This window comes from Sebastes umbrosus, chromosome 9, assembly GCF_015220745.1.
Source record: "Sebastes umbrosus isolate fSebUmb1 chromosome 9, fSebUmb1.pri, whole genome shotgun sequence".
Classification (NCBI taxonomy): Eukaryota; Metazoa; Chordata; class Actinopteri; order Perciformes; family Sebastidae; genus Sebastes; species Sebastes umbrosus.
This window is the reverse complement of record NC_051277.1, coordinates 18,759,690-18,774,328: the sequence shown is the minus strand read 5'-3', so window position 1 is coordinate 18,774,328 and position 14,639 is coordinate 18,759,690. Positions and strand designations below refer to the sequence as shown.

General features: G+C 38.5%; 1 protein-coding gene across 1 annotated transcript; it reads right to left on the bottom strand.

Annotated features, from left to right (window-relative positions):
* Positions 1-6,406: 6,406 nt before the first annotated feature.
* zgc:92907 (uncharacterized protein LOC436733 homolog) lies at positions 6,407-9,807 on the bottom strand. Its single transcript, XM_037779200.1, has 4 exons — positions 9,627-9,807; positions 8,375-8,537; positions 6,774-6,912; positions 6,407-6,687 (listed from the first exon to the last, which is right to left on the bottom strand). The coding sequence occupies exons 1-4, from the start codon at positions 9,705-9,707 to the stop codon at positions 6,576-6,578; spliced, it is 495 nt and encodes a 164-aa protein (XP_037635128.1). The 5' UTR covers positions 9,708-9,807; the 3' UTR covers positions 6,407-6,575.
* Positions 9,808-14,639: the final 4,832 nt, after the last annotated feature.

The following is a 14,639-nucleotide window of genomic DNA, read 5'->3' as shown; positions in this document are numbered from 1 at the left end:
TTCAGGGTGTGGGTGAGTCCCTTTACTTCCAATTAAAGGTCCCATATTGTGGTCGTTTCAGGTTCATACTTGTATTTTCTGTTTCTACTAGAACATGTTTACATGCTGTAATGTTAAAAAATAACTTTATTTTCCTCAAACTGTCCGCCTGAATATGCCTGTATTTATCCTCTGTCTGAAACGCTCCGTTTTAGTGCATTTCAACAGGATTGCGTTGCCAGGGAACAGTTTGGGTCCATGTTTACTTCCTGTCAGCTGATGACATTCACATAAACTGCAACCAGGAAATAAACTGGGACACATTTAGAATGTTTGTGTTTAAAACCGTGTAATGATCTATAAATTGTATATTTGTGACATCACAAATGGACAGAAATCCTAACGGCTTATTTCAAACGCACAATTTTTTAATACGGGCTGTGTGTATTTGTCCGTATATTGAGCGTTTTGATAGTTCAACAGTATTTATATAGCACTTAGACCTGCTTTATAATATAAAAGACATGAAAATCTCACTTTTTACAATATGGGACCTTTAAGGGAAATCTTAAAGGGGCACTTACAGGATGCAGAGCAAAAACACTGGATCCTACACTCCCCATGATGCAATTAGAAAGCATCTTTTCATCACACCCTGTTAAAGGGACTGTTTGTAAGAATCAGAAATTGCTTGTTAACAGCGACGCCTGTGGCCGTTAAGTCAACAAATGTCAGCGTCCTGTTGTTCGCGCTCGCTCTACATAGACATGAACCAGCATCGCTCGAAACAGTGAGGCGACACACGTCAGCTAAAACCACAATATCACTCTATATTTCACGCATGGGACACCGACCCGCAATGATTTATACGTGTAAGAAGTTACAAACAGTCTCTTTAAAGGCCCTTGTCTTTTAAGCGTGAGCGTCTGTCGGCCCAGTTTTTGCGGTGTGTCCTGCACCATCGGCTCTAGTCGGCTTTTCGGCCGATTCAGCATGTTGAATCGGCCCAGACACACTAAGCTGACATCAAAGAACTAACGGCAATGAAGGCCGACTGTTGCGTCGCCTCACGTCACCATTTGTCTTGGCCGACAAGTTGCATTTGAACACACTGCAAAGACTATAGCCGACAGCCAGTTAGCACGGACGTTGTGCGCCTGTGTGAGATGGAATAACTCTCCCCACCAGCAGGCGGTGGTAGTCTGTATTCGTCTTTCAAAAAGGGAAACAGGAAGGCCGAGGACTGCAGATATACAAGTCATTGTTATGAAACAAAGCGCCGTTTGCCGACTATTTTCACACCACTCTCGCCACTTAGCGTCATTCTAGATGGTCATGTTGTCGTGAAAATATCGGTGTATTGGAACGATCAGATGAGATGAAGAGGAAAAATGAGAAGAGCCTTCTGTGTGCGTCCTCTTGACTTTACTCGTTGGCTTGCTTTCCGCTTCTCTTCTCGCCAATCAGAGTGATTCAACATGCTGAATCGGTCGAAAAGCCTCCAACACGGGCAGACTATAGCCGAAGGTGCAGGACACACTGCAAAACCTAGGTCGACAGACGCTCACCGACGGCCCCAAACTGGCCGACAGCCGATCGTCGGCTTGGTGTGTCAGGGCCTAAACTTGTCGGCCAAGACGAAGGCAACGTGGGGAGACGCAACAGTCGGCATTCATTGCCGCTAATTCTTTGATGTCGACTTTCTGTGTCTGGGACTTAAACTATCCAGCTTTTAACACAAATTATCCGTCATACATTTGTAGTCTTCAAGCACAAGCTGACACATAATAAACATTATACAGCTGCTCTTGCATGCTTTGAAGTGAGAAGTAAACTGACCTTCAGTTAAGTTCTCATTTAATGCTACAGCACACAATGATAACATAGTCAACACATAGGGGAAGGCCCTTTCCTGTTTCAACATGACAATGCCTCTGAACACAAAGCCAGAAATAAATGGTATTCCCAGTTTGGTGGGGAACTGGCTTACACAGAAACTCTGACATCAACCACATGCAGAATTTTTTTTTTTTCCAGCAATGACATACGGGTGTAATGTTTGTCTACATAGTGTATGAAACACCCAGTAAGAAAACAATGTCATACCGGATTATACTATTGAGGCTAAATCAGTAGATGGATTTATATCTGATTTTTCAAAGCCGTACGAATAAAAAGCTAGATCTCTATGACTTTGATGAAATGACCTCTTCTGAAATGCTCTCTCTCTCTGAGCAACACAGAGAGACTGATTCACGCTTTTATAACTAGCAGGCTATAGACTATTGTAACGCTCTCTTTTCTGGTCTACCGAGGAATACAATGAATCAACTAATTCAAAATTCTGCTGCTCGAGTGCTGACCAAGACGAAAAAGAGAGCACTCATTATGCCTATTTTAAATTCTTTACAATGGTTACCTGTTAGTTTTTGTATTGATTTTAAAATTCTTTTATTAGATTATAAGGCACCGCATGGCCGTGCACCAGACTATCTCTCAGATATGCTTTTGGTTCATGAACCAGGAAGCCCCCTTCCATCCTCTGGGTCTTATCTTTTAGTTGTTCCACAAAAGCAGAACAAAGAGGTGATGCTGCTTTCAGCCGTTACGCTCCAACAGCCTTCCAGAGGATCTGAGAAGAGCTGAAAATATTCAAACCTTTAAACCTAAACTAAAAACCCATCTATTTGGTCTGGCTTCCGTGTAGTGTTTGTTAATTTTAGTGGTTTTATTATTTATACAGTTTTATACTCTATTTTACTCATTTAGTTTTATCAACATTTTACTACTTTGAGTAATTGTTGATCATTATTATCAATTTATTTGTCAATTGCTTGTAAAGCACTTTGAAGTGCATTTGATTGGTTGATGTTTGAAAGATGCTATATAAATAAAGTTTGGTTGATTGACTGATGTAACAGGGGAGGCAGTAAAATCTCAATCTTGCTGTCACACATCAAGTCATTTAAACGTCCCAAACGCAGAGACAATATGTATCATTCATGATGTAAACTAAACACACAACAAGCATTGATTACATGAGATGTCTACAACTGCATTCAGGCCGGTTTGATTGACCCTCTGCTTTGACCCAATAGTTACTGTTTGTATGGACGTATTCAATCCTCTCTTGTCTTAATGAATGGGACGTTTGTTCTTCATCAGACATCTTGGAATTGAATTGGTTCAAATCAGGTTGTTTTTTTGTTTGTGAATCACGATTTTCATATCAATTAGTTTCTGTGTTTTTGTACTTTTACCAACTCCTTGCTTAATAAGCTTGACATACATTATTTCTGCAATATCACAATGTAAAGGTTACTTCTAATGTTGTTAATATTTCCCCACTCTTAAGAAATAAGCATTATTTAATAGGAATTTTACCTTTTGAGGTTTTGCTTTGTTCTATGAAAACTTTTGAGAAAGTGGAAATGAAAACAAATCTGGTTGGTCAAATCAAAACTGATTTATTTGTAAATGAATCCACTTACAAGGGAGACACATTTGCTATAAAACTGGATCTTATGTTGGTCTTAAATGAGTGTTGAGGCCTTGTTGAGGACTGATATGCATATAGGCTACAAGACTTATTAAACTACAATATTTTAACTACATTAAAGAACGGCTGTCTTGGCTGTGAAGCATTGAGATAAAGTATCACAACTTTAAGTAAAACTGAAGCTGACAGAGGAGCACTAGCTGGGAAAACAAGTGACAAGACTAGACTGTCCATCTCTATTAGATTAACATGCCGTTTGCACAAACATCATGTGAATGCTGAAGTGGCCGGCAGAACCAGTCCAAACCAGTTAGCTACAGTTTTAATTGATTCAGGGGAAAACACCAAAAGGCCTTTTGCAATAATATTTGAAATAAGGGAGTTTCTCAGTCAGGGATTAAACCTAGTTCTACATTTAAAACATTATTTTAGGGCGGCAACCACTAATGTCATTATCGAAAGTGTCCTAAAAGGTAAAAGCATCTTTTAGCCGACCCACAGTCCAAAACGAAAGATATTCCATGTTACTATCACATAAGACAAAGACATAAAGTAAATCTTCACATTTGAGAAGCTGAAACAAGAAAATGTTTGCCATTTTATGATGTTTAATTGATTTTCAAAATAGTTACCAATACATCTTCTGTCAATCAACTAATTGTTTCCACTTCCACCACAATATTCAGTAGAGATATTGAGTGAAAAATATCCAAAGTGGGGACCAGGCTTAATATTTGTCGGGGAAATTGGCTGAAAAATTACATAATGTTACTTAAATATTAATTTGTCTGGAACTAATGAAGTTGTCTGAGTCTGACAAAGGTTGTGAACTATATTCAATAATAGATGCCTTATTGAGGTGTGTTATGTGGTTTGACCTGTTACTCTCTTTTAGTCTGTTAGTTAGTAAAAGTAACCATTTCCTTTATTATGTCAATGAGGTAGAACAGCTGTCTGTACAGCTGTCTGTACATCTGTCTGTACTGTATAAAGGTGTTATGTTAGGCATCACTTTTGTTTCCACAGAAATTCTTTTAGAAACAAACACAAGGGACTTTCCTCAGAAGGAAGTCAGCCACTGTTCTGCTTCATTCCTCTAGTGATATAAGAGAATGTTTTCTTCATCAAGCTGCCTGAAATGCCATCTACACCTCAGGGAATTAAAACCTCCAGTATCATAACTAAATGCTGTTAACTTGTTCTACCAGCCACGTTAACAGGATTTTATCAGGTGGTTGGAAAATGTTAATTAAATTTGCTGCAGAAACGTTCTGGACCAAAATGTTTCCTGCTCTGACTCCAAACACTGTTCAGAGGTTGAACAGACAGACTAGTCTACGTGCTGCCTGTCACCCACCATTTCCTGTTAGCGAAACCTCTCCTGGTGAAGAAACTGTAACCAAAGAAAAGATGAATCAGCTGTATTAGACCAATATCATCACATTTACTCGAATTGTACAGTGTGTCACAAATGTGGTCACCCCACACAACCTGAACAAGACTGAAAAATGATCCGTCTTTCCAAAATAAAAGCAAAAAAACAAACAGAGTTTCATTTAAAATGTCAGTTCCCAGGCTGTTTATATACACCGATCAGCCATAACATTAGGATAGCATGGGCACCCTGACCGGTCTGCGGCTACACAGCCCCACACGCAACAAACTGCGATGCACTGTGAGTTCTGACACCTTTCTATCGGAACCAGCATTAACTTTTTCAGCAATTTGAGCTCCAGTAGCTCTTCTATTGGGTCGGAAAACACAGGCCAGCCTTCGCTCCCCACGTGCATCAATGAGCGTTGGGTCTGACCCTGTCGTCGGTTCACCGGTTTTCCTTCCTTAGACCACTTTTGGTCGGTCTTGACCACTGCAGACTGGGGAACATCCCACAAAAGCTGCAGTTTTGGAGATGCTCTGACCCAGTCGTCTAGCCATCACTATTTGACCCTTGTCAAAGTGGCTCACATCCTTATGCTTGTCCATTTTTTCTGCTTCCAACACAAAGTTCAAAATGTTCACTTGCTGTCTAATATATCCCCCCCCCCCCACTGCCAGGTGCCATTGTAACAAGATAATCAATGTTATTCACTTCCCCTGTCAGTGGTCTTAATGTTATGGCTGATCGGTGTATATATAATATGTACCTCTTCCCTGCAGGTTAGAGGATGTATAACAGCCTCTCATATACTGATTACTGAAACAGATGGTGCTCCTGCGAGAGTAGAAATAGCATACAAAGAGGGATTCTTAAAACATTAATATCACCTGGTATCACATCAAAAAAAATTCTCCACCAAATGTCTGCATGTGTTCTTGCCAGTTTGTACTGGGAGAAGTTGGAGTGTACGTGCTGGGAGGACAAATGATAATCGAACCCACAAGGTCATAGTTTTAAACATTATCTCACCCTTGTGGCAAGAATTGGTACAACTTGCTTCTCTGTGATGCAGCACATTTCTTTAGTGTCTTTGTAAAGAAGAAAACTGGCTTTTGTCTGCCTTTTAAATACAGAAGAAATTAGAAGGATGTGATGTGGAATAATAGTCAGAGAGACCTGTAAAGTGTGGGTTAGATTATTCATTGGTTGTCTGAAGGTTATATGTTGAGTTGGCTCTTTAATGAGGCGATTTTTGCCTTAGCAGTATTTATAGAAAATGTATGTAAACTAAGACAAAGAACACTATATCCATAATAATAAGACCCTTTTGTTAGGGAAATTGAATGTTCTGACATTTTCTTTCCTTCTTTCATTGAATTTGTGGAGCTGTATGTTGTGACTGGTCATGTGTTCATCCTGGTTGTTGTTGTTGTTGTCCAGTGTCTTGTTAGCCCATATGGGCTGGGCACCAAATGGTGCAGGACACTAAATAAAGTATAAAACCTTTAAAAGAAATCTTGAATAAATATACAAATAATTCACAGCATATATAATGATTTGAAATGAGACATATATTATTATTATTGTATATAAAAATAGTGTCAGTTGTGTGCTGTACAATCACAATGTAAGAACCAAGCATCATAATCTACTACAACATGATATTCTACAAATCATCAAACTTCAATGTATGAGAAAACAAGCAGTGAAATTAAAGTTTCACTGAACGCCGAGGGCTTTGTCGAGGAAATTCGCAAAATTCTTGGGCTGTCCGGGCAAGAAGGGCTGAAGAACAGAGAGATCCATCGTCTTCAGTGTTTCTGTCAGGGTGCTGAAAGATTTTATGAAAGCTTGTTAGTTTTGTTTAGCTAAACAACCTCATATTTATAAACTGTACATTTATTGACACACACATACCTGCATGTGCAGTACAACAAGTGGGAGTCCATGTGCAGCTGTCTGGCCATCTCCAGCTGGTGGTTGTTCATCAGCTTGTCGTTAACGACGACCAGCAGAGGCTTTCCTGCTCCGAGTGCCTCCAAACAACTTCCTGCGCCTGAGGAGGAAAACAAGTAAGGAGTAATGGACAATGTGGAGGGGAACACCACCATGACATGATACGGCTGAATAATTAGTGTTGGTATCATAATCATTTCTTTTGTTTATAGGTAGTTCAGCTCATGATAAGGTTCATTTCAACTGTTAATGTAGCATGATGCCAACGAGTTTTGCTACATGTTGTTGGAAGACTAAACCCAGAAGACGGTTAATCTGACGAAAACAAGTTTCATAACTTACATGCTTTTGAATGTGTATTTAATTTGTGGTAAACTCGGTCAAATTGTAAAAACATTATTATGATACTTTAGTGCGTACTACTCTTCTCCTCCTCAGGTAAGATTTTGCCTCACTAACAAAAGAAATGTGGTCATCCGTGCCTTTGCTGCTTCTTTCTTGTTAATAAAACAGCTACTTTTACCAAACAGACACAAGCTCATCCAGAATAACCATCTTCATCTCTACAACCCCACTTGTTGTCTACGGAGCTGTCAGTCTCACCAGCGCTGTGCACACGGTGGGACAGGAAACACACCTGAAGAGACACCGCAGTTGCTCTAACAACTGAAATCCAATCCGATATTCAACACTGGCTTGAATACCATCCTGTTTTGAGTAGTTTGCTCGATGCCCTCATGTTGTATCGGTCTGCTGCCGACGCTCTGCTGTATTAAACATCAGTATCCTGTTTAATGTTTGCACACTGCTGACATACCTGTATTTGCTTTTGCTTTGAATTGTACAGTCATTAATATCTTTTTGGCAGGAAATAAACATGGAGACCTGTTCTGGCTGACGTTTTAAATCCAGTCAAACATATGGCCCGAGGGCCAGAACTGGCATGCGAAAAGGTCCAATCCGGCCCATTGGATGATTTTGCAAAGTGTGAAAATTGTTAAGTGTTAATTCTGATTTTTCAATTGAATGCTATTTCTATTTGTCCACTGGGGGTCACACTGTCCTAATAAGAGTAGCAGGCCCTATGCTGGATAAGCTGTTATAGATCCCATGTACTTAAGTACAGGCTACGTGACACAACACTGTCAAGCGTAGGCTACTGGAAAAATACAACAACTTGCAAGGACAACTGAGAACAGAGAAGATAAATGAATTGTTGGCAGGTTTGAGGAAACAGCAGTCTGATTTTAGTCGTGTTCATCATCTGTTTTTGGTCGGATCGTTCATTAATTGTGAACGTTTTCAGAATTTTGAGGGGTTGTTATTTATAGGTTATTATGCAATGTTTTTACTGTTCAGGCCCACTTGAGATCAAATTGGACTGTATGTGGCCCATGAACTAAAGTTTAGAGTCTGACGCCCCTGTTTTAAATAATCATGAGTGTGCAGACAGTAGTTTGGCTTATGGAGCAGGTTCAGGATAAGAAGAATGTTAAATGAATATGTAATCACTATTTATGAGATGAGTGAGTGTCCAGGTGGCAGGTGGATATTTTACTCACCTGCGTGGCTGATTACGAGGTCAGCCTGCTTCATGTCTTCTGCTATAGAGTCTTTGAATCGATACGCCTCCAGTCTGACGTGTGGACAGCTGTCAGCAGCTGGAAGAAGAGATCCTCTTCCAACCTGAAGAACCAAACGCTCATATCCACGAGCCGTTAAAGCCTGTGGGGAGGAAAACAAGAAGTTATTATAAAACTGGTCACAAGTTCGTAAGTTCACACGTTGATGTTGCAAAAAACGGGAAAATGGATGTCACATGTTAAAACCACTTTGAAGACTTGAGCAGGTGACGTCTTTATGTATTCTGATCATGAGTCGACTCTCATTTCCTAAGAACCAGCTTCAAAACCTGACACCTGAACATGATATTATAATATAGCTACCACAGACAGGGGTCATTTTGCATAATGAGTACTTTTTATTTATTTTACTTTTTATTTTATTTACTATTTATTACATTACGAAATATAAATGTAATTATTTTGTTTTGTCTTCTTTTTTCAACTGTCTTTGTATCTGTACCTCTGTAAATGAGCATGGGTACAATAATGAGTACTTTTACTTAAAGGTCCCATATCATGCTCATTTTCAGGTTCATACTTGTATTTTGGGTTTCTACTAGAACATGTTTACATGCTTTAATGTTTAAAAACCCATTTATTTTAGTGCATTTCAATGGAATTGCAATGGAATTGCAACAGAATTGCGTTGCTAGGCAACAGCTTGGGTCCATGTTTACATCCTGTCAGCTGATGTTATTTACATACACTGCAACAGGAAATAAACTGGGACCCATTTAGAATGTTTATGTCTAAAACTGTGAAATGGTCTAAATATTGTAGATTTGTGATTTGTGTCAGAAATCCTGACGGCTTGTTTCAAAAGCTCAGTTTCTGAATACGGGCTGTGTGTATTTCTCCGTGGATTAAGTGTTTCGATACTTTCACAGTATTTATATATCACTTTAATTTGCTTTATAATATAAAAGACATGAACATGTCACTTTTTACAATATGGGACCTTTAAAAGTACATTTTGTTGCTAAAGTTTTCGTACTTTTACTTAAGGTAAATTCTGAATGCAGGACTTTACTTGTAATGGAGTATTTCTATAGTGTTGTTGCTGGTATTTTTTACTTAAGTAAGTGATTTGAATGCTTCTCCCACCACTGTCAGTAGCAGTATACAGTAGCTGTACAGCCAGCAGTAGGTGCCTCTTTTAGTTTACCTCTAATAAAACAACTTTACTCACCTGGACGGTCTCTGGACAGGTGATGCTTTCAATGAGCTCATCGAAGCTGGTGGTGCCGACAGTTACAAACACAGTCTTCATGGCTGCTCATCTAAAACTGTTTTTATAAACACTTAGCAGCCTCCTCTCCTCTCACAGCTCTCCTTCATCCAGCAGCCACATAGATCTGACAGCTACTTCCGCTTCAGACTGGTGACGTCACGGCCCTGACCATGAAAGAAACACGTGGTGTTGCCACCTGGAGGCCTGGAGCTGTAACTGCTTTATAATGTGGAAAAATACCAGTTTAAAGCTCAGTTTTAAAGCCTATGAGCTTCTTTTCTGCACAGTATAGTAATACATGACATATACAACACAAAGCGTCTGGGTCAGTCCTGCTTGCTGGTAGCCATCAGGCTCCACAACCAAGGCTAATGTGAAATCTTTTTGTACACCTGTACCTCTGTATCGCCGCTTTGCTGCTTTGACACCTGAATTTCAATTTAATTTTAATAAAGGTTCATCTTATCTTATCTTATCTTATCTTACAATAGTAGAGTAAGATGACTTTTTTAGCGTCTATGCTGCTCAAATGTGGAACAAACTGCCAGAAGAGCTAACACTAGAGACAATGATGACAACTTTCAAATCCAAGCAACATGTTTACCGTTGCTTTTAATTCATTTTCTTGATGGTTTTCTTGTTCTTATAGTGTGCTTTTGCCTGTTTGCTTCTATTGTTTTTATTCCATGTGCTTCTGCTTGCTTGCTTTTATCGTTTTTATTGGTTTTATCATTAATTTCCTGTGCAATCTGTAAAGACCTTTGGGTTGCCTTTGGGTATGAAATGTGCTATATAAATACATTTTCCTTGACCTTTTAGAATAAAAGCACAATTCAAATGTCCTTTGATATGCTCAAATATTGTAGGTGAACCCCTCGTTAGACCTCCTAAAATGAAATATGGAGTTTAATCACAGATCAAATGTGTCTTTGTTGATGTTGCAAATGGAGCTGCGGTGATGAAAGAAAAATGTCAGACTTGATCTGACAATAAACTATTATATATAAATAAATAAACTAACTAAATATATAAACCATCATTATCATCATCATCATCATATAGACACATTGGTTTCAATATCTGCATTAGATTTCATAATCATAGTCACTACATAAAGAAAGAATCCAATGTGATTAAATAAATTAATTTAAATTAAATTATCAAATCAAAACAAAATCCTATAATTTAGTTGCTGTCCTTTCAATTTATGTCAAGCAAGCCCACCCGCAAAATACAGCAGAAAAATCCCGCCAGCATGTGATGTAAACACTTCCTGTACCTGGATCATGCAGGTGTACGCCAGCAGACCTGCTGACGGAGCTCCACAGAGGAATCAGAGCATTAAAGTTGACACTGACAGCTGGGCTCCGAGGACACATTATCACTGCTAGTGATATTTTCACCTTATACGGCCTTAGTGACGAGCTGCCTCACATGAACCCTGTGGGACATTGTAAGTCAAACAGGGTTGAGGTCACTAGAGTACAAATAAAAATAAATTAAGAAATAAATAAGTGACTCGATGAATAAATAAATATGTAATTTAATGTAGCAAAAATAATATTAAAAAGAAATGTAGACATTAATAAATTGAAAAAATGTGACATAAATTTATATTTTGTGTTATAATTTGTTTCTGTATTTATTTATCTTTGTATTAATTTCCTTATTTATTTACTCTTCTGTTTAATTTTGCCTTTTATTTATTTATTTTTAATAATTTTAAAATGTATTTGATTTATTTTTGCATTTATTTTTTATTTATTTTATCTTTATTTTAGACGGAGGGGTGGCGACGGCAGCGAGTAACGTTATCGACCATTAACAGTATTTGGTTTGTCCATTCTGAGCTACTGTAATAAACATGGTGGTGCAACATGGCGGACTCTGTGAAGAGGACCCGCTCCCTATGTAGATATAAACGTCTCATTTTAAGGTAACGCAACGATTCTTATTATAAGGTGATTATACACTAATGAAAACATACTTAATACTTACTTAATATTATATTCCATTTCTGCCAATAGATCCCCCTAAATGTTACACACTGATCCTTTAAGTACATTTTGATTCTAATACTTCTATACTGCTACTATAACTGATACTTTTGTTTAAGTAAAATACTGCATGCAGAATTTGTGTTTGTAAGAGTATTTTTACATTGTGATATTGCTATTTTTAATAAAGTATCTGAATACTTCTACCGCCACCACCTTTAGCCATTATTACTTCTTTTAACCTGCAAATCACCAGAACCATGCTCACTCAAGGAGGACCACAAGTGTCATTAAGACAAGAAAACAGGAATAAATGATTTTACAATTTAATGAGTCAATCAACCAATAAATATACTAATTCACAATGTATTCCTGTTTTATTGTCCAATTATATATAAATTAATGAAATGTGTTATCACTAATACCATGACACTTGTGGTCCTCCGAATGGACAGTGTGAAGGAACAGACTGGAGCTTGCCTTCACAGAGATGAAAACACTAGTTTACTTGGTCACAAGTAAGGTAATAAAACATACAACACATGTGCCATTGTGAGTACCAGGGAATCACCCCGAGCTACAACACAAACAAATGACTTTCTCTCTTAGTGATAGTCATGTTTTTGTGTAAGATGTTTCGTTGCAGCAGACAGCCCCGTGACTGTGGTGTTTTTGTTTTTATGGATGTCTCTGCCTACAACTGTTTGGTGGTGTGGACAGAGATAAACCCAGCAGGAACCGGGACAAGACACTCAAAATGAGTTTTTTAAGGAGCTTGGAGGAGCTGTGGTGACCCTGCTGGTTCAGAGACGTCACACAGCAGCCGCTGCCAGCTCTGTGAAGGATGCACAGCCACAGCGAGCACCCAGCAGCTCCACCTGACAGCCGCAGAGCGAGAGGAAGAAGAAAAAGAAGAGCCAGCTTCGCTCTCCGTGGGATGTGGAAAAATACAGCAGCACCATGTGTGACAAATGCAAGAAAAAAAACTTGCAAAGCACACACCAACTGCACTGCACTCTGCCAGCCTGATGCATGAACACACACACACACACACAAACGAGGAAGTGGAAACTGTAGGCTGTTTCTGAGAGTTAGTATTTTTAGACGATATAGCTTCAGAAAAAGTTTTATCTTCTTGTTTTCTCTTCATCAGATACCTTTAACAAATATTGCGTCTCCTGCTATTTGAAAACAGGCCATATTGTGATTTGGATAAAATGTTGATTAATTGTGCAGCCCTAGATATGACCAGAAACATCACACATGTCATTGTGTGGGTTCTTACTACTCTACATAGAGTTACTGTAAAATAAATCTTAATACATCTTTATGTTTCATGTCTGTACTAGTAAACCAATCAACAACAATACATTTGTTATATTTCAAACAAAACAAATGGTGTAAAATGTGAGCGAGACTGCGAAATATAAAATGTTGTAATGATTAGGAAAGAAGTTATAAAGATCATGAGAAAGAATTTTACAAAACGTTTAAATGATTTCTGTATAAAATAATACTCACATGTACATTGAAAGTTGGTCACTGTACTTGTTCCACCTGCCCATACTGGCTGTGAGTTGATCACAAACTTTGACAGATAGTCACTTGACTTCTGACACCGACTGCTGCCGCCTCACTGCTTTTGTACGGCATGTTTGCACAAAAACAGGATTGTGGATTTTGTCTCTCATCGCGTAACATTTGATTGACATTGTGAAGGAATCTCTTTTTGGCCACTATAGACAGGAGGAACAATTACAGCAAAAACTGTTTCCATTATACATTTTATTGACCTTTTCAAACTGGACAACATAAACATTGTAAATGGGCCCCTTTGTATTTCCTGTTGCAATGTTTGTTAATGCAGTAGCTGACAGGAAGTAAACTTTGACCAAAGCTGTTGCCCTAGCAACAGAATGACAATGAAAATGTCTCTAAGAGGAAACAGGTGCACTTCTCCTGCACTAAACTTTAGTTGGCTGCTCTTCCCCACGAAGGCATGTGAGGGTTGTTGTAGGATTAAGTTGAAAAAGCATTATCCTGTTGTTTAACCTCTTAACACTCCAACGGCCTGACGGTGGGCCTAGCCGCTAATCTGTCTTTCAGAGGTTGTTGTGGGCTGAGTTGCCATGCCACGCTAGCTTGTCTGGGAAGAACGCTGAATAGCGCTACAACATTTTGGCGAGGAAAAACTGGCATGACCATTTTAAAAGGGGTCCCTTGAGCTCATGATATGTGAATTAAAATGGGTTCTATGGGTACCCATGAGTCTCCCCTTTACAGACATGCCCACTTTATGATAATCACATGCAGTGTTTTGGATGTAGTACAAATGTTTTGTTTTCACCTATTCTAAAATGGTGTATTTTAATATTTCTGCATACTGGGGTTTATGTGGAGTTACATAAACTGGGAATCACTGTAAAGCTGAGACTCTTGTGGATACAATGAGCCCAATGTATTCATGTGTGATGATGTTAGTCCCCATAGTAGCCATTTCATTGTAGCGAGACCATTTTTTAAAACGTGACCTCACTGTATAAAAATGACCTGTGGTGACCTCGAAGATAATCACAGCCACAGCCTCATGAAACTTTACAGCCAAAAACTAGAAATCTCCAAATGTCAGTTTTTGATACCAAATCACAGCATGGCTTCTTCTATGGTGTTCCCCGGGGTCTTGGTGTCTTAACGTGGTATTTTGAAGGGATTTTTGATCATTTTTATTAATTCTCAAGTGATAAGAAATGGTTAAATTTAGCACCAAATCGGTTTTAACAAATGGTATCAACCCCAAAAATTGCTGCAACAACTTATGAGACATAATAGAGCATGGGGATGAGCATCATATATCTCTATCAACATGTTCTACGCTCGTATACACTTTCACAATTTATTTTAAATAATTGATTATTAATTTGTATTTCTTATTAATGACTAGAACAACTTGACACACAGAGCTGCATCTCAAATT